The 21,894-nt window shown below is 30.5% G+C and overlaps 1 protein-coding gene across 1 annotated transcript; it reads left to right on the top strand.

Annotated features, from left to right (window-relative positions):
- The first annotated feature begins 5,751 nt into the window (after window positions 1-5,751).
- Window positions 5,752-10,907, top strand: LOC125609481 (probable LRR receptor-like serine/threonine-protein kinase At1g51820). Its single transcript, XM_048780953.1, has 13 exons — window positions 5,752-5,901; window positions 6,002-6,527; window positions 6,927-7,405; window positions 7,491-7,635; window positions 7,716-7,787; window positions 7,887-7,958; window positions 8,059-8,130; window positions 8,209-8,390; window positions 8,486-8,724; window positions 8,820-8,946; window positions 9,034-9,099; window positions 9,190-9,379; window positions 9,460-10,907. Exons 1-13 carry the CDS (start codon window positions 5,772-5,774, stop codon window positions 9,866-9,868), a joined length of 2,709 nt encoding a protein of 902 aa, XP_048636910.1. The 5' UTR covers window positions 5,752-5,771; the 3' UTR covers window positions 9,869-10,907.
- Window positions 10,908-21,894: the final 10,987 nt, after the last annotated feature.

Below are 21,894 nucleotides of genomic sequence, written 5' to 3'. Positions count from 1 at the left end.
ACGCAAGAATGAACTTCATACCAAGAAATATGTAATATTGGTATTTCAATGTAACTTCAAAAAAGACACCAAATTGGAAACATTCGGAAATATATAGTAACAATCAAAACATCCGAATACAAATCCAAAAAGCAAATAAAATTTTCATACAAAAGAAAAGAATTCAAACAAAAAATACATTACATTCATACGTGCGGGACCGATTCTAGGCAACATGCATTAACGTTAGTACATTTTGGAATAAGAACATACAATAACCTTACACTAATCACTATTTTTTTTTATCAAATCACTATGTTATTTTGATAGAAAAATTTATTAAATAATTAGCTATGTTTTGACCAAAAGATAGATAATTAGATATGTAGGAACACTTATACACACACAGTTAAAAAAACCAGAGAAATGCTATGGTTTAAATGTTAACTAATTCATTAACTAAACCAATTGGTTAAGCAAACAAGGTCATTACCGTTTTATAAGAAACATAAAATGCTTCTACTCAGTTTTTTCTCATTGAGAAAGCTTCGGATCAAAATTTAACTAATTCATTAACTAAAATCAATTAGTTAAGCAAATCGGGTTAAGTAAATTTTGTTGGTGTTATATAATCATAAACTTTTGAAAAAAAAAAATATTGTTTTTTAAAATATACTATTTGTTGTAAATTTAAGAGGATATTCCATTAAATTACTTAGAGACTAATTGGAAACAAATGTTATAAATAGTTTTAAGTGCATTGAAATATTAAAACAATTTAACCAATTAAACACCATAACTAAAATTTAATTAATTTTTGATCATTCTACTCCTCACCTTATATATAATTTTCAATAACAAAAAAATGGATGCAAAATTTTTTGAATAGCGTAAGAAAAAAAGATTGAATAACTTAAAATTATTGTATATTTGTCGATAGCTACTTATATGTTTATGATAGATTATAAAATTTATATTTTAAAATAAACATACTAAATATATAATCAAAATTTAAATTTAAATAAAAACCTGGGCGTAGCCCGGGCCGACCCTAGTATATATATATATATATATATCTTTTACACACAAGCGTGCTATGGAAGAACCAATGATTATGATACTCTGTTTTATTCTTTTTTATTATTATTTGAAAAATACTATTATTAAATAACCTTTACCTCATGTGTTATTATAAAAATTGTCATTTTCTATGTGGTAACACCACAATCACTCTCATACCATATATTTAAAGATCCTCTTTTTATTAGATTAATTACATATCTTGCCATTGATCATTAGATTTTAATTATTATGATATATTATATGCATCCTCACTATTAGATCTAGAAACCAGTTCTATAGTGAACGTTCACGAAATTGATTTGTCCTATGTCCAAAAAAAATTTGATTTACCATAGACCATGTACGAGGAGGAACTCTCCAACACCTTTATACTCTATGATTATTTTTTTTTACATAAAATCAAGACAGCATGATATATTGGTCATTTGCATCATGTATACAAACCACTAAAATCAAAATGGCAATATATAATTATCATCGGTTTTTCATATTCCCAATAAAATATATAAGAAGTCATGGAGCTATTTTGAGTATAATGATACAAACATTACTCTAAATTATTTTAGTGGCTTCGGGATGAATTATTAAGTCAACCATATAGTTAAACTATTATTTTGTTAATATATTTTATCATATATCAATAAAATAAATATATTAATATATTTTATTGTATATCAATTGAAATCTGTTGAAATTATAAAATAGATTTTTAACAAACACCCAGCTCGATTTAATAAACCGGTTTCGTGTCTATCAAACCAAATTGAATTGTATTCGTGAATGTATAAATATCATGGGATTCTATGAAATTCATTTGGTGAGAAAACATTTCCAAAGTTATTGATTGTATAATTTTTTTGTATTTTTGGTAGGTGTAAAATTGTTATGAATTCAATTATTGTTTCCTAAATTATGTAATTTTAGATTCTAATATACATTTTGAACAAGTCAAATCCTTTAATATGATGATTTTAACTATTATTTCCTTAAATTTGGAAACACAAATAAATTTGGAATACTACCATGGAATTACATATGGCAATCATTAATGTAATATTTTTTTTGCTGCGTTGATTTATCAGCCAATATTACAATTACGACAAGTTTAGAATTGTAGTGGAGCGCAAGTTACGTAAAATTAAATAGTGAGATTTTGATATCATTATGGCGATTTGCTTGCAAAGCTGGTAACCGTAAACTCATGTTTCTCATGTTTTTTTTCTTAAATTCATAGTAAATTTATATTAGTCTTTGCTCACTCTTATAAATTTGATTTTTCATAAGATATACTTAATTGCACCTACCAACTACACAAACTTAAAAAACAAAACAAATAAGCTTACATTATAAAAACATGCAAACTTTTGTTCCATAATTCATTATATCTAATATTTGTGACTTTTGACTTTCTAATATATATAGATTAAAAGTAATAATTTCTTTAATTCATTCATGACAATGTATGATTGCCATATGAATATTTCAAATTAGGAAATTTGAAGCTAAATATGACACTAATTACGGTTATATATGTACTCATTAATATTGGCTGAATTTCGTAATGAAAATTCACCATTGAAACCAAAACATATATTAATATTTTTGATCGTCACTGATTGATTTTGAATTTAATTTCGTTGACTAGAATCTCAATTTGTTTCATATTTAGCACTAAATTTATTTTTGATCGTACCAATATATATATACATATTGTTGACTCGATCATGCAAAACAACCACTAAAAAAATTCTGGAGAGCAATCACTAATCTATTGTTTTGGTATGTTACATAATGTTCTTTTATATTGTTTTTTGGGTGTTACAAGTGTTCAAAAATATTAAATTTTATGACCACTTACTTGGAATTAATTTTGTTATAATTATATATATATATTTAAAAAAGCATCCGTGTTCCTCACAATTGTTTTGGTATGTTACATCTATGGTTCATATTTATATAATGCCATTTATATATGAATATTAATCATATAACCCTAATTGATTTGATAGAAGCATTGATCATGGATTATGACGCCGATTGAATCTTATCTTTTAACTGATTGGACAATACAAACTTAAAAATACCATTTAATCTCTTAACTTAAGCACCAAGACTATAAAATTAAGGAAACAACACGTCGGAAACGTCAATTTGGTTATTTTCGATCAGCTTAATTTTTAAAGTTAATATTGTTTCATATATGATGATTTCTTAATTATAGTACTTTCCATACTTTTAAAATTGGCAACTAAAATTAATTTCGTAGCCCGGGCAAATCTCTTGAATAATCTATGACTAATCTCGCAAAGTAATATATTTTAATTGACTCAATTATTCTGGCATAAATTAAAAGTTTTAATTTTCTTTTGTCTATTCACCCTGCACAAGGCGCATGTTACCACCTAGTTACTAAGTTACACTAGGTAACTCTATTGTTCAGAAAAAAAATACAAGATAACTCCAATCATAACACCAAATATGATATTAAAATAACATTAAATTTGGTAATCAACTCTATTTTGTCAATTCTAACTATAACATCAGATTTTACACCAAAACAATATCATAGATAATTAACTTTTAATTTTAATATATTTATTATTTGTAATTGACTAATTATCATTTTATTATATTTCTATGTCAGAGGTTTGTAATTTTATATCACACTGTTTATTAAGAAATGTAAAATTATAGTAAATTATATATTTATTTTATGTAAAATATTAGTTGAAAATAAAATTTAATATATTTTAATAATACATAATAAATGAATTTTTATTTGTTACAGTTTTGTGTAACTGATAATACTCATTTAGTTATTATTTTTTTAAATATAAATAAAATAATATTTTAATTTAATAATGTGAAAACAAAAATAAAATATACAAAAGTACTACTATATAATCAATTATAAAATAATATAATATATTATTTTAATACTTGGTATGCTGAATTTGGTGTTATTCATAAAACACTAAATTTGATGAAATGGTATCATTTCTAATGTCTCATTGGAGATAAATCACATCAAAATCAATGTTTTGGTGTTTTATTAGAGTTGGTTTAATATTCTAAAAATAAGTTTACGCGCCAAATGGTTATAGGAGAAACTGTTTTTCTTAAATATTTTTTTTTAAATAAAATTTCTTGAAAGGATACAACTTGTTTCAATAATTCTAAGGAAAAATCAAATACACATCCACTAAACATTATTTGCAAAGTGATTTGTATATGTGTCATCGATCACCACATTCATTAACAACAAGAAAAACTGACATGGATTTAGAAAAAAAATATGATGTGGCATTATGACATGGATAATTTCTTTATAAAGATTTCTATTTCCCCTCAAAGTTTTCTAAAAATAACAATAACTAATAGCTCTTATATCATCATTAAAGTAATTTTTTATATCAATATTTATTTTTAGCAAAACTTTTGAAATATATTAATAACTTGTAACTCATATATCACCATAAAAATAAATAAATAAATATATATATACACAAAATTAATAAAAAATAAACTAAATATAAGTAACAAGTATTTTTTTACATTAACTTATGTATCACACTTTGTGTATATATATAATAAAAATTAATTGTAAGTGTTCATTAACAAATACAAAAATAAAGCGATACTAATCCAATAAATATTTTGTTGATAGTTAAATGATTAAATTTTATTGAAATTTATCCGTTTACTAGGTAATTAACATATTGATTTTTACTAGTTTAACTTATTTTAACTATAACCAACAAAAATCCAAACTTTATTAGAATTTATGTATTTGAACAAATGCATATTTAAAACTAAATAAGAGATATATTTAAAATAGATAATAAAAAAAAATTGATTTTTATAAAATAATCCTAAATTTTTAAAATTTAAATTAAATTAAACATAAATAGCTAAACTAAATAAAAAGAAAAAAACTACAAAATATATATATTTTTTCCAAACCAATAAAATTAAAATATAAAAGTAATAATGAAAAATGTAAACTAATATTTTAGAAATAAAGAAATATTATATTTAAAATTATTATTTCTGTACATGGCCTAGGAAAATTCCTAGTTCTATATAACTATTTAGATATATTCCTAGAAAAACCAAAGAACTCAATATGAAATTTTAATATCAAGCACCTAATTGCTCAATTTGGGATCCTACATATTAAAAAACTACGTCCAACGAAAATCATTGGAGGTTGTTACTTCGACAATTGGCATGCAAGAAAAAAAAAATTAATGCAAAAACTCAATTATTTGTGAGCATTGACTTTTGAAGGCGAAGTTTTCATTAGTGAACGATAAAGACCAAAGAGATCAACCAATTAAGTGCAGCTATACAAAAGTCAAAGTCAACGAGAAAGTAAGAAGGTTGTAGTTTGATGCACGTCTCCTTCTGTATTAACTCGTTTTTCCACGTCGACTAAGAATACAGCGTGTTCTTTGGAATGACTTAGTCAACGGTTTTGTGGCTTTAGACATTGAGATACTTTTCGACCACTTGAATATTAAATTATAAATCACTCGTCATTTTTTCTCTCAAGAACTTGGCTTATAAAATCATTTTGAACCGTGAAAACATATGGTGTTCAATAATAAAAAAAAAGAACCGTGAAATAATATTACTATTTGACCAACATCATTAATCTTAGTTGACTTAGGACTTTTAAGAAGTGGCTTATATAATCATAAACTCAAATGCATAGCTTGATATATAAAAATAAAAGGATCTTTCCTTTGGACATTAAGGAGAAAATGGAGAGACGTTGTATGTTCATTTCCAGTTTTGTGCTGATACTTCATCTTGTTCAAGCTCAAGATCCCACCGGTACGTACGGAACTGTTGGATTTTAATGTATATGATATATTTGCTTTCGTCAACGGTTCTCTTAGATTATAAGATATATTTTCATCTATTATCTCATTAGGATTCATTAATGTGGATTGCGGTTTACCCCTTCGTGAGTCTCCTTACAACTCACTCCCAACCGGTTTAGCATATATATCAGATGCCGATTTAGTTAAGAGTGGAAAAACTAGTAGGATCGCCAAGGAGTTTGAACCGGACTACACTAAGCCGATTTTGAAACTAAGATATTTTCCAGACGGAGTACGAAACTGCTACCATCTAAATGTTACCCGGGACACCAAGTATCTGATTAAGGCCACATTCGTATATGGAAATTATGATGGTCTTAATGTCGATCCAAACTTTGACCTTTACTTGGGTCCGAACATATGGACAACAGTGAGCAGTAATGATACTATAGAGGAGATCATCCATGTGACGCAAACCGACTCTTTACAGGTATGTCTTGTTAAGACAGGTATTAGTATACCCTTTATAAATGTCTTGGAGCTACGACCATTGAAGAAAGATATGTATGTTACTCAAAGCGGCTCACTCAAATACGAATTCAGGAGGTATCTTAGCAACTCAGATCGTAATATACGGTAAGAACAAGTTAAAACTTTCACATAACATAAACATATGCCTTGATTGGTGTTTGTGATTGCTTAAAACATTTTCAACTTTTTAAATTTTTTTTGCATGTATATATTTACGTTTATATGTTTAAATAGTGACATAGTGTATGTATTTTTTTCAAATAAACCCACAATATTTACTCTTTTAATTAAAAACTTAGCACACGCGAAAGCCATTCTTAAAAAGCAAGAACATCGTTTGCATTTTGCGTTTTCCATTTATAATCGCAAAATTTAATAACGAATTTTTTTTATTTTTTGATAAACAAAAAATATTTCAGTTTCACATGTCAATATTTTTTCACTCGAATGATTGAAAACCTTCGTGTTAGTTTAATAATGTATTGCAATTTAATATTGTGACAGGTACCCGGATGATGTTTATGATCGTAAATGGTACCCGATGTTCGTGGCGAACTCATGGACACAAGTAACTACAAATTTGAATGTAAATTCTAGTAATCTTTATGAACTGCCAAAAGGTGTAATGTCAACGGGAGTAACGCCCCTAAACCCTAACGCGACATTAAACATTACATGGACTATAGAGCCATCTACTACGAAGTTTTACTCCTACATGCACTTTGCCGAGCTTCAGACCCTAAGGGCCAACGATACAAGAGAATTCAATATAACAATGAATGGGAAAATTTCATATGGACCATATAGTCCTAAGCCGCTAAAGACCCAAACCATATTCGACATAACACCAGAGCAATGCGATGGAGGGGCATGCCTTTTGCAGCTTCTGAAGACGTCCAAATCAACTCTTCCGCCTCTCCTGAATGCCATCGAGGCTTTCACCGTGATTGATTTCCCGCAAATGGAGACAAATGAAGATGAAGGTATGTCCATTTACATTCCTGAAATTATGGACAAATATTTGTGTTTTGTTTTGATTTATGAAACCACCAAGCTTTACAATTGTAGTTGCTGGTATCAAGAATGTTCAAGATATTTATGGATTAAATAGAATCAGTTGGCAAGGAGATCCATGTGTACCCAAACAATTTTTGTGGGATGGTCTAAACTGCAATAACTCAGATATTTCGACTCCACCAATAATCACTTCCTTGTAAGAAGAATCATTTACTTTACCTTAATTTCTTAATCATGTAATTATCGAATTAGAAATCTCACATTTAATTTCTCCAGAGACTTATCTACAAGTGGATTAACCGGGATCATCACACAAGCCATTCAAAATCTTACCCACCTTGAAAAGTTGTATGTATATCTGCACGGCTGTCCAAGCCTAAAAAATTACTTAGCCTTTGGAAATGGATCATATTTGATGGGTTAATATGTATCAATTGTTAACTGTAGGGACTTGTCAAATAACAATTTGACTGGAGAAATACCTAAATTTCTAGCTGACATAAAATCACTCTTGGTCATGTAAGTTTCTCATAGAGTCACTATTGTTTTGACGTTTTTTTTGCTAAGCTTTCTCCTAAACATGATTGCTTTTGTTTTGACGCATAATCTTTTCTAACAGAGACTTAAGTGGTAATAACTTAACTGGATCGGTCCCTCCCTCACTTCTTCAGAAGAAAGGAATGAAGTTAAAGTAAGTTTTTTTTGTTTCCGATACTTATCAGCCCGTTAATATACTATTTGGTATCTTAATAACACTCATATTTGGTAGTGTTGAAGGAAACCCTCATCTTCTTTGCACAGCTGGTTCATGTGTGAACAAAAGAAACGATGGACATAAGAAAAAGAGTATCATTGTACCAGTGGTTGCATCAATTGCTTCAGTAGCTGTTATTATAGGTGCATTCGTCATGTTCCTTGTTCTCAGAAAGAAAAAAGCATCAAAATTTGAAGGTACTAATAAATAAAGTCAAGAATAATATCACAACAATCATACATCTCAAGTTTCACTAAGTCTTGACTAAATTTTTTTTCCTTGCAACCTTAAGGGCCAGAACCCTCATATATTCAAGCATCAGATGGTAGATCATCAGAACCGGCAATTATGACAGAAAATAAAAGGTTTAGTTACTCAGAAGTTATTGCAATGACAAATAACTTCCAAAGAATCCTTGGGAAAGGAGGGTTCGGAATTGTATATTATGGTTTTGTGAATGGTACAAAACAAGTAGCAGTTAAGATACTTTCCCATTCATCATCTCAAGGGTATAAACAGTTCAAAGCTGAGGTAAATTTTCACAGTCATCAGTATCTCGTACTAAAACATTTAATGATTCAGCAATATTTTAAACTTGAGCTTGTGAATCATGGCTTGGTGTTTAGGTCGAACTTCTTCTTAGAGTTCATCACAAGAACTTGGTCAATCTTGTTGGGTATTGCGACGAAGGAGAGAACATGGCTCTTATCTATGAATTCATGTCCAATGGAGATTTAAAGGAACATATGTCAGGTAAAATAATAACAAAATGTCTTGTTTTAGTTCTATGCGTTGCGTGTAACATAAGACTTTGATATCAATCTGTTATTTCAAATACAGGAACACGTAACCGTTTTGTTTTGAATTGGGGAACTCGACTTAAAATAGTTTCTGAATCGGCACAAGGTTAGTTTAAACATTACCCACCTTAAGTTTTTTTCTAATTCATGTTTATATTTTTTGAGAGCCTAATTAAAAATGATTGTTGTGGCTTAGGACTTGAGTACTTACATAATGGATGCAAACCACCAATGGTTCATAGAGATGTTAAAACCACAAATATATTGTTGACTGAACACTTTGAGGCCAAGCTTGCTGATTTTGGTCTTTCAAGATCATTCCCAATCGAAGGTGAAACTCATGTGTCGACAGTTGTTGCTGGAACTCCTGGATATCTTGATCCTGAGTAAGTACTCTAGACTAAGAAATTCTATTCTCTTTCGTATGAAAAAATATGAAAAATTGATTGTATATCTTGTTCTGCAGATACTACAGAACAAATTGGCTGACAGAAAAGAGTGATGTTTATAGTTTTGGGATAGTATTGTTGGAGATCATCACAAACCAACCTGTGATAGACCAAAGCCGTGAAAAGCCACATATAGCAGAATGGGTGGGGTTAATGCTTACAAAAGGAGACATCATAAGCATTATGGATCCAACTCTAAATGGAGATTATGATTCTGGTTCTGTGTGGAAAGTTGTTGAACTAGCAATGTCTTGTCTAAATCCTTCTTCAGCGAGAAGACCTACGATGTCGCAAGTTGTTATCGGACTGAAAGAATGTCTTGCAGCTGAAAATTCAAGGGGAGGTGCCAGTAGGGACATGGACTCGAAGAGTTCTATAGAAGTGAGCTTGACTTTTGGTACTGAAGTGAGCCCAAGGGCTAGGTAGATTATATGTTTTTTACTACGGAACTATCTCCATATCTCTGTGTCGGATGTCACCTTTATTTAACTTCTGTTATGGATACTTTGTGACTAAAAAGTTTACAGTCGCTTTTTTTACCGTTATGTGTCAATTCATAATAAGTTTGTTGTTTGACAAATAGAGTGTTACTCTTGTTCTTGAAGAAGAAGTTAAATGTTATCTAAGGAGATCAAGGTTAAAGAGCCATACAAAAATTCACAAAAAGAAGTAGAATAGATAAGGTCTCTGTTTCACAACAGAGTAGCAAAGTAAACATATATTATCAAGACATAAACAGAGAAACCAGAGGAAACGAGTACTTAGGATTCATCAATGAGGATTGCGATTTACCCTCTCGTGACTCTCCTTACAAAGCACAAACCAGTTAAGCATATACATCAGATGCTGATTTAGTCGAAAAAAATCGACTGACCCACACAAATAGACCACCGAAAGTCATCCGTAAAAGTCTTCCAATTGTTGGTTTATTAGTAGATGACATGTTCCGGTTTCAAAGATTCAAACGACAACCAGAACCACCAGCTAAATTATAAATTATGAGCCACTGTTGCAGTTCTTAAATTTGATATGAACATATAAAACACCAAACAAGAGAGCGCAAACAAAGTCAAGGTCAACGCTAGTTCAATCATATAAGGTTTTTTTTTTCTTTAACTCATCATATAAGGTCTTCGTTATGATGGTGCATACACATATACATATATGATGTACTAGATGATTTTCCTTTGCTCATGCACAAATATTAATATTTACAAAGTAATCATATCATATCATAGTACTTGGTTTATGTCATATTTCAATTTAAAATTATTTGTAGTTTTTTTAGAATTTTGCATTTTATTTAAATATGATTATTTTAAATAATATTATTTTTTTTCAATAAATATGTGATTTTTTGTATTGTATATTTCGTTGGTTCAGTATTAATTTGATTATATTAGGTTATATATAATTGTTATAGTTAAATAATATTTTATGGCTCAAAATAGATTGAGAAATTCTTTAGGATAGACCTAAAAACGTTTTTGTCACAAATATAGACTTTAAAAATAAAAATGACCAAAATAGACTTAAATGTTTTATTAAAAGACGTAACTATACACTTATACCCCTACGGTTAATTAATCTAGACATTAGGGTTTAGAGTTAAGGGATGTGGTTTAGGGTTTAGGGTTTAAAGTTTAAGGTTTAGGGTTAAGAGTTTATTGTTATTTGTGTTTCTCATGTTTTGAAATATAAACACATAAACTTAGTTTGAAACCTATCCAATGTTAAACTGTCTTTGAGAAACCTTGTAAACGAAAATTTAATAAGTATGCATTAGTTTTATTAACTTACAAGATTTTGATACTAGATTTTGGTATGCGCTTCAAAAACACATATGTTTTTGTTTATTTTAAACAAATTTTGATATGAATAGTATTATGGGATTGTTGTGCATAACAGCATAATTATGTTACAAAGTCATGTTATATCAAAAATAATATTTTGAAAAAGACTGTATAAGCTATGAATTAGTTTATTGAGATTTATATGTACATTCTTATGTAACTCTCTCTCTTAAGCCTAGACATTTTACCCGGATCCAAAAAACTAAACAAAGACTGAACTGAATATACCGGTTCTGTTCGGATCCGGGTCAAGCGTAAAGTGCCTATTGAGTATTTTTGGGACCGTTGGGTCTCTGCTCAAGTTAGAGTCTTACATGCCCGTTCAGTGCCAAAAATACCTGAAATATTTTGTGTATATTAAGTATAATAGGGTACTTCATATATTTTTGGCATTATGAATATTTTTTAAGTTTTGAGTTCAGGTTTTTGGTTATAGTTTTTCGGGTTTTGGATAAAATTTTAAATTTTAAAATATATTTTGGGTATTTATCGGTTCCTTGGATCATATTTCGGATAAAATTTTGGGTCTTTTTGGGTATTTTGAATATTTTTTTGCATTTGAGTTTTTGGGTATTTCAGGTCTTTTTGGGTCCTAAATACCTGAACCGATTCAGACTCGTTATGTCCCCAAAAATTATAGGTTTTTATAGGTATTTGAATTATGAACTCGAACCCATTGGACCCCAAAGTAACTGAACCAAACCAGAAATATTCAAATACCTAGTTAGGTTCATATGTCTAGGATCCAGACCCGAAAATAACCTATTTGTAGCCGATTCAAAGACACGAATGTCGAGACCTACTCTCTTGTTATATTTTGTGTACATTTTATAATAGTTGTATTTGTTAAGTTGTTGAGACTTAAGATATACTTGACAAATTTTTGACTATTTTAATAGTAAAGATTTATAGGAATTTTAATATATTTTAAATTTATATTAAACAACAATTTTTTTTATCATAAATACTTTAATAAAATTTAATTTTATGTAATATATAGTTTTGTTTTTAATCAATGGTTTGCTAAAATGTTTTCTTTTATCAAATTTGATTTTATAAATATTTGGAACCATATAACGTTGGATGACATGGTATAATAAGTTGTATTATATATGCTTAACTCATTTTAATAACCCGTGTCTAAATATTGTAGGTTCATTATAAAGTGTAAGATATGGTGTATAATGTTATTGTACAACAATCATATCGTTGGGTGATAAAATATTTTTAGAGAAAAAGTGTATTACATAAAATGAAGTGTAATAGTAGGATTCATGTAAAGTATTGTATAGTATAAATAATTAATGATAGAATGAAAAAACAATAAATATTTATATGTGGGCTCAACAATCTTTTATAGTAAAATTATAAAGTGACTTTATTAAAAACTAGATATGAGCCCGTGCGTTGCAACGGGTTTTGTTGGATGTTTTAATTTAATAAAGAAAAAAATAATTTTATTATACTTTTAGGATTATTTTTGCATATGATGTCTGAGACTTATTTTATAATTAAAAACTCAGTTTTACATATATATAAATTACAATTAATATTAGTATTTTATAATCATAGTGCATATGTGAATTTTTATCAATTTTCTACTAAGTGCTAGAGAAACACTCATACCTATAACTTTAAATCCAATCCAACCCGAATTAAGAATTAGAATATAAAAAATTGAAAGTTAAATAAGGCCAATCGAGTTAATGACAACATCATACACTTTCTTATTTAATAATTTAATATTTTATTAAACTTATCTGATACGTAATAATTTTCTTAATTTATTATTTCTTAATGATATATTTTCATAACAACATTTTAATTAAAAATGAAGTAGAAAAATATTACATAGTTAAAAAAATGTAATAAGATGGTGATTAAACTTGATTTTTTTTAACAACATGCATATAAAAATCACTTCAGTGACAAATAATACTAATAATCTATTTCTTATGACCAAACATGAAAATATATATCAAACATGTGTATAATTTTCGTATGACCAAACATATATAAATTGCAATCATGAAGACATCCTAATTTTTTATTTTTGTTAATTAATAGTTTTAACATCATACTTGTCATCGAATGCTTTTTTTAATACTATCACATAATTTTACAATTTATTTTTGGTTAGATATTTGTAAAGGGATCCTTTTCATTTACAATCAAATATATTTATATATATCAAATACTCTTTTACGTTTTTGTTTTAAGATTTTAGGAAAGGAAAATTACTATCATATAAATTTTTACAATTGTCTTCTGTTTAAAATTTTAGAAAAAAAAATTGTTATCAAATAATTATTTCTAGTTACTATTAAAATAAGTATAAAAAATACTATTTATACAATTCATACCTAAACTAATTTTAAACAGATTGAGTAATTTTTAGTATCATGTTCATCATCAAATTTTCTCTTAAAACATTACGAAATAAAGTTTTACAATTTTATGTTGGTTAGAACTTAAAAATATGATACAAAACTCTTCTGTTTATGATATTATAAAAATATATCAAATATTCTCTTACAGTTTTTAGGGCTTTAGAAAAGAAAATTAACATTAAATAATATTTTAAAATTTAATTTGTTTTTTGGGATTTATAAAAATAAAATTGCTATCAAATAATTATTTTCAGTTAATTAACTATTTTTAGCAGTTGCTATTTTCAAAATTCGTTTTTTCAATATCACTAATATTGTAAGTATTTTTCTTTGTTAATTAAATAATTTTAGTATTATGTTTATCATTAAATTTTAAAAGTGAAAATTACTATTAAATAGTTTTTTACAATTATATTTTGTAAAGATTCTTTTTTAAAAGAAGAAAAAAAATCTTATTTGGTCAAAATTAGAAAAGGAATAATTATGTCACAAATCTCTTCACATAATGGCAGATTTTTATTGACACATTACCATATAATATTTTTATTGGCACATGTAACAATCATATCGGGTGAAATATTTGAATTTATTTTGGTGTATAATTATTTTAACACAAAATTACCTATGAAAAAGGACAGTTAGTTATTTATAAAAAAATAATATTGCTTTTACAATTTTATTTTATTTAGAATTTTAAAAAAGGAAACTTACTTATTTTATAATTATTTTTCTTTAATATTTTTCATTAAAAAATTTCTTGTATTGGTAGGATAGTGTAATTCGTTTTTGTTTAATTTTTTTGTACAACTAATTTATATTTAATAAAAAAAAAATTTAACTGATTTTTTATTTTGTCTTATACTTACAAACACATATTTTTAATATCTTTCATATTCACACATACTCACGTATGATAACACATTATTATTTTTTTTTTTCAGCAAGAAATTTACAGACTCATGTTGACTCTGTAAACCATATTGGTAACTCCGCATCCATGTGAACGACAAAGGACAGTTGCTTGCGTGCACTACGTGCTAAGCTATCCGCCCGAAGGTTCGCCGTCCGAGGTACATGTACGATGTCTGAGTTGAGGAAGCTTCCTTTGAGAAGCTTGATATCTTCCAAATAGCTTTCAAATGCTGGCCATTCTTCTGGTTCCGAAACCATCTTCACCAATTGAGAACAATCCGTTGCAAACGTAACCTGGACCTGTCTTAAATTCTTCATACATTCCATTGCCCAAATCAAAGCCTCTATCTCCGAATGAAGGGAGAGAGGCATGCCCGTACATTCCTTGCCCCCAGTAGACTATCAAATCCTGGTAAAGTACTATACCAGCCTTGCCCTGACATTAATTCCTTATCCTTCCATGAGCCATCAATAAAACACCATCTACCTGATGTCTCTAAAGGAGGAATGGTTTGTACCGAGAACCCCCTCCTTGGCTCATTTCCCACCTGTGCTTCTGCCCAGAGTGATGATTCCACTTCAGCTAATTTAAGAGTGTCCCGCGGATCAATATCCAAATTACTATAAACTTTGTTATTTCGGGCTTTCCAAATATACCATAAAATCCATGCAAACTGATGGTCATCCATTTTCGGTTGCACTCTCCAAAAAAGATGATCTATATTAACAAATAAAGAGCTAATAGGAAAGATATTATGCGCTGAAGGGATCTTGGATAGCGCCCACACTTGACGTGTAGGAGGACATTCAAAAAATACATGATTTATTGATTCTTCCGGATCTCCACAACGAGCACAACATATATCTCCTCTTATCCCTCGTGCCTTTAAATTTTTCATTACCGATATACATCCTGATACCATTTGCCACAAGAAATGCCTTATCTTCGGTGGACACCGCACTTTCCAGCAGAAAGCTTTAAGAATATCCACTGTGGGGCCATAAAAATCAGGAGGTTTTACCCTGTCAGGGTAAACACGTTCAACCTGATAACCTGATTGGACCGAATATTTTCCATTATTAGTAAAATGCCATCCATTCTTATCCTCAACCTGGTTCCTACTTAAAGGGATACTTTCAATAATTCTTGCGTCTTTCGGATCCACTAGAGCCCTGATCGCCTGTACATTCCATGAGCGAGATTCCTGATTGATGAGGGAATCCACTGTGAGTTCCGGATAAAAGTTGTGAGAATTTTTGTTTGCTGGTCTCGGGCGAGTGGCTGGGATCCAAGGATCATTCCATACAGAGATAGATGATCCTGTTCCCACCCTTTTAATTAGTCCTTTACAAACCAGAGATCTAGGAGAAGTAATACTCCTCCAGCCATATGACGGGGAGTAAGATCGGATCGGTTCCAGGGGTGAAGCATTCCTATAATACCGTCCTTTAAAAACTCTTGAGAAAAGAGTATTTGGCTTCTCAATTAGCCTCCATAGTTGCTTACCAAGCATTGCTGTATTAAAATCCATGAGATCCTTAAAGCCCAAACCACCATTATCTTTGGTTTCACACAATTTATCCCATGATTTCCAATGCATACCTCTTGCACTACCTCCTGGGCTCCACCAAAATTGGGCTACGGCGCCCGTTAGCTTCTTAACTGTAGCTTTCGGTAGCCTATACACAGACATCACATGGTTTGGTAAAACCGTAATCACCGATTTAATAATCACCTCCTTTCCACCTTTTGTGAAAAAACGAAAGGTCCATCCATTAACCCTTTTATTCAGCCGCTCTTGAACAAATCCAAACACTTGTACCTTAGAGCCACCCAGACTTTCCGGCAAGCCTAAATAAGATCCCATTCTCCCTAGATTATGAATTCCCAAGAAATCTCTTAACTCTTGCCGGATAGCTTCATCAACCTTGTGTCCAAATTGAATTGACGATTTCTGGAAATTAATCTGTTGCCCTGAAACAGTCTCATATTCCTTTAGAATCTTAAGAATAGTTTGACACTCTTCCTTGTTTGCCTTATAGAAAAACAAACTGTCATCTGCAAATAGTAGATGAGAGATTGCAGGACAAGCCCTTGCCACTTTCATCCCGGTTAATAGTTTGACCCTTTCCGCCTTTTTAATGTTTGAAATCAAAGCCTCCGTGCACATAATAAACAAGTAAGGAGATAAAGGATCTCCTTGACGTAATCCTCTCTGAGGGATTATAAGTCCCCGAGGCTGCCCATTTAGAAGAACTCTATACTGGACTGAGGAGACACACTCTCGCATCAATTTGATCCAGTGAGAATCAAAACCCATTTTGTACAGGAGAGCCTCAATAAAATTCCACTCTATCCGATCATATGCCTTACTCATATCGGTTTTTATAGCCATAAACTTATTCTGACAAGACTTATTAGTTCGTAGGCCATGAAACATTTCCTGCGCAATAAGAATATTATCTGAAATTAACCTTCCTGCCACAAAAGCCGATTGTGTTTCCGAAATTAACCCGGGAAGACACCTTTTCAATCTTTGGCACAAAACCTTCGAAATTATCTTGTACCCAACATTACAAAGACTTATAGGCCTTAGTTCCGTCATCCTTGTAGGTCTCTCCACCTTTGGAATCATACAAATATTAGTTAAATTTAGCCTTGGATCCAGATGTCCTGTGACCAAAAAATTATTCACCAACTCCACCACATCTGCTTTAATTATATGCCAAGAATGTTGATAAAAAAAGAACTGTCATTCCATCCGGTCCTGGGGCTTTCTCCGGGTGCATCATGAATAACGTTTGTCGGATCTCTTCTTCCGTTGCTACCCGTAGTAGCATATGATTCATCTGTGGGGTGATTGATGTCCCTATCTCCTCCAGAAAACTATCAAACTCAGTAGGGGTGGTAGATGTGAACAAATCCTCAAAGTAATCTACCGCCACCTTTTCCACACCAGTCTCATCTGTGACCCAATTACCCCTTTCATCATGGAGGCCCACTATTTTATTTCGAATCCGACGTTGCTTTGTTAAAGCATGATAAAACTTTGTATTAAGATCCCCAGATGAATACCACATATTGCGGCTCTTCTGATGCCAATATTCCTCCTCGTCCTTATAGGCCTCTTGTAATTTCTTAGAAATCTCAATAATATCCTCCTGTGATCTATTGTTATCCATTTGAACCTCTTCTAAAGCTTGTTGAAGATTCTGAATCTTTTCCTTTCCATATGGTTGGTTGTCTTTCCGCCATGAGGATATTTCATGACGGCAATTACTAATTTTAGAGATAAAATCCCCTGGTTGACCTGCGCGAGTTTCTGTCCAGCCCGACACTATTGATTCCATAAGCCCCTCTTGGCCTATCCATCTTTTATCAAACTTGAATTGTCCCTTTCTTCTCTTTGGCGGTTTCTCATCCAAAAAAGCCACCACAGGACGATGATCCGAACCTACAATCCTCAAATATTCTGTATAAGAGCATGGGAAGAGTGTATGCCATTCCTCATTAGCCAAAGCTCTATCTAGTCTGCAACGGACCATTACCGCACCCTTTCCTTTACCCCTCCGTCCTTGCCATGACATTTTATTTCCACGAGCCGGAAATTCTAATAATCCACTATTTCAGATCATATTATTGAAGGGAATAAACGATGTCGCACTTCTCAGAGAACCACCATCCTTTTCATGATTCCCAGTGATCTCATTTAGATCTCCTATAATAAACCAAGGTTCCGATCTGGCTAAACCATACCGGGTTAATCTCTCCCAAACCTGATCCCTTAGTGTATGATCTGGCTCTCCATATACAAAAGTAAGGAAAGCTTGTTTCCCATTTACCACTGCCTCTACATCTATCATTCTATTGCTAGAATATAAGACTTTAACTTGATACTCATTATTGTAATAAAGAGCCAACCCGCCACTTCTCACAGTTGGATCCACCGTAACCAGACTATCAAAACCAAAATGTGATGGAAATCGTTGTACAAATCCAAACTCCTGCTTCGTCTCAGATAAAAATAAAAAATCTGGTTTGTGTTTATGCCATATCTCCGTAAGGTAACTTATCGTCCAGTGACTTCCCATACCTCTGCAGTTCCAACTTAATATTTTCATATATAAATATAGCTCCTTCGAGCCGGAAGATCTGAGTTTAATGATACTCAGCAATCTTTTAATCCCAAAGTCTCTCAAACCATGAAAAATACGCTTAAGCCCCATAAAATTACCGTCGATCTCTTTTGAATCCTTAGTACACCAGTTAGGTCCATTCTTCCAACATTCAGCCGTCATATTACCAACATCCCTAGAGCCCGTAATACCAATAAACATATACTTATTATTAACTGAGCACTTACGGTTCACTCTAAAATATGCATGAGGATTATGTAACTGAAATGAAATTCTCAAAATCTTAGGATCTTGACTATGTTTATAATATGTACCATCTAGTCCGTAGAACCATTTTAAAATATCGCGCCAATATTTGCTAACCAAACTCCCGCTATTACTGTAAAACCATATTGAATCATGTCGGGAACCTTTGCAAAGCAGGTGATCTCTATATAAAACAAAACCGATAAGTTGCCAACAAACCCATCTCAAGTAAATGGGCCAACAAAAGGACAGCCTACGTACATTTGGATATCTTGATAATTTTCCACGAATTTTCCATTGAACCCAACCCAAGAATTTACAATATGAACCAAACAGCCATTTCTTAATGAATAGCACCAAAAAATACCAAACCATCTCATATCTTGGCATGTCCATTGCCTTGTTAGGTAAGCAATAATGCACCCATACCAGTACCAAATGATTCAGAGATAAAGTGATACCACGACCAGACATTATTAACCTCATGTTAGGCCAGATCAAAATCAACTCATCCAACTCATCTTCCCACCATAAGTGATTAAGGCGACAAGCACCCATATAAAAAAAACAACTATATAGTTGCAGAACACCTGTTACAAACTTGATTCGAGAGTCCCCAAACCCCCACAAAATCACACACCACCATACATATTGCATACATAATTCTATCAACCGTAATTTATATCTAGCAAATATTGTTATTCCCTGCATCCAGAAAACCCAAAAGCTCCATTCTTTTGTTCCTATAAGAATCCTGAAACCTGAGAAAATGCCAACGTAAATGCAACCCTTTAAACTCCAGCCATATTTTGTGTCAACCACACAATCAATAAGTCCTATATAGACCCCCATATATTTCCGTTGTGACCTCCTTGTACTGGCCATAACTACAATATCGCAACCCCATTCCTTCCTTGGTGAGTATTGCGGCCTGAGATGAGAATAAATATAAATAAAACTGCTCTGCGTAAGGATTAAAACTCCCAGCCCATTCCATCGTTCCCAAGCCTTATGCAATTCTGGATTACACAGTCTCCTGATAACAAATTCTAATCGAACCTGTGAATCAACTGTGGTAATCATCTCCACCATTCCTATGGAAATCGTACTCCATTTTATTACCCAAACCGGCCAAAAGATCCCAAAGTTCCCTATTCCTGAAACCCAATCAAATCGCGTGAGATTTGAAGAAAATCTCCCTTCCGATAACTCCTGATTTTTTCCTTGCTGACCTTCTGCTCCAATCCGTATCTCATCTCCGATTCCAGGATCCCATCGTCGTGTAGGCATCGAAACCCTAGATCGCCTCCCGTGTCGCCATAGTCGAGAGAAACATTATATATATTTATAGTCAACTGTATGACAACACATCATAGTTGGAAAAAAATTGCGTTAGCATCATAAAATGTAATAAGATTATAAAAAATTGAGTTTTATCAAAAAATTAAAATAAAATGCTTAGGTAATACTTTTCTCGTAAATAATATTTCGTTTTGTGAAAATAATATGTGGAAATTTAAAACTAAATATAGTTGTGAAATATTTGTAGTTATTTTTTGGTTTATAATTTTTTAACATACAATTACCTATTAAAAAGAAAAGTTTGCTATTTATAGTAAAATAATAGTAATTTTTATTACAATTTTCTTTTGTTTAGACTTTTAAAAAATAAATATTACTTATTTTATAGTTAGTTTTACTTTATGATATTTATTAAATATTTTCTTGTATTTGTAGGATTTTGATAATTCGTTTTTTAAAATTTTTAGTTAATATTGTTTTCACAATTTTCTTTCTTTAGTATCTTTAAAAAAGAAAATTAAATATTTGAAAAAACAAATTTACTTTCAAATAATCTTTTATAATTATTTACTTGTTTAGGATTTAAAATAAAAATAAAAATTACTATCCCATAATTTTAACAATATATAATTGTAAAAGATTATGTAATAGTAATTGTTCTTTTCCAAAATCTTAAAAATATTGTAAAAATACATTTTTATAATAATATATCATATTTTTAAATCTTACAAAAAGGGATATCATATTTTTGACACATGTCACAATTTTAAAAAAATTATTGACACATGTCGCGATCTTGTTAATTAGCAACTTTGAAGAAACAAGCTTTATATAATTATATAGTATATAGACGTTGACCCGTGCGACCGCATGAATATTTAATTTAACATTTTAATTTTTGTTTGTACATAATATTATACTAGGTGACCGGCTCGCACCCTGTGCGGGCATAAGAACATGATCGGTCCGCACCCTGTGTTCTCTCTCGGCCCGTACCTCACGAGAGGGAACACAGTAACGTCACTATGAAGAGGCAGATATTGTGTGTATGTATAATTGCAACGTCACAAAATATTTTGTGGGTTTACGAAGATACTTTCATTCAAAAAATAGAATAAATAGTGTATAGTTTTAGAAGTAACAGATTTTATATTATCATTAATTACAATTGTATTGTATCTGTTTCGTAATTCTTTATTTTAGGTGAATAATATTATTTTTCCATAAATAATAAACAAACATTTATGTAGACATATTAATAGAAAATATAATAAAAATCAAAATATTATCCATAAATAATATAAATTATGAACTACATTTCTCGACAAAGAAAGAAAATTCAATTAGAAACTTGCAAAAAATTAAATAATTTTTGTAAGCAATTTGACGGGTTAACATTATTTGATAGATTTATAAATTTCTAAATTTTATTGAACATGAAATAATATTAAATTGACATACCGTCATCGGTCTCCTAACTCATCACAACCCATCTAGCAAATACAAAAAATAAATAATTGCAACAGTTTATTCATTTTAAAATTTGTATTTGAAAAAAAGTAGATTAAAATTACGTACCGTGACTACGAAATATTCTGAAAAACTTGTTTGT

This window comes from Brassica napus, chromosome A5 (genome assembly GCF_020379485.1).
Source record: "Brassica napus cultivar Da-Ae chromosome A5, Da-Ae, whole genome shotgun sequence".
NCBI classification, from domain to species: Eukaryota; Viridiplantae; Streptophyta; class Magnoliopsida; order Brassicales; family Brassicaceae; genus Brassica; species Brassica napus.
The sequence above is the reverse complement of the archived record's forward strand: the minus strand, read 5'-3'. Positions and strand labels throughout refer to the sequence as shown.

Excerpts from the sequence above, each read along its gene's own strand:
- LOC125609481 (XM_048780953.1), top strand. The coding sequence starts at position 5,772 with ATGCATAGCTTGATATATAAAAATAAAAGGATCTTTCCTTTGGACATT. Across the intron at positions 7,406-7,490 it reads GGAGACAAATGAAGATGAAG|TTGCTGGTATCAAGAATGTT; the intron begins GTATGTCCATTT and ends TTACAATTGTAG. Across the intron at positions 9,380-9,459 it reads CCTGGATATCTTGATCCTGA|ATACTACAGAACAAATTGGC; the intron begins GTAAGTACTCTA and ends CTTGTTCTGCAG.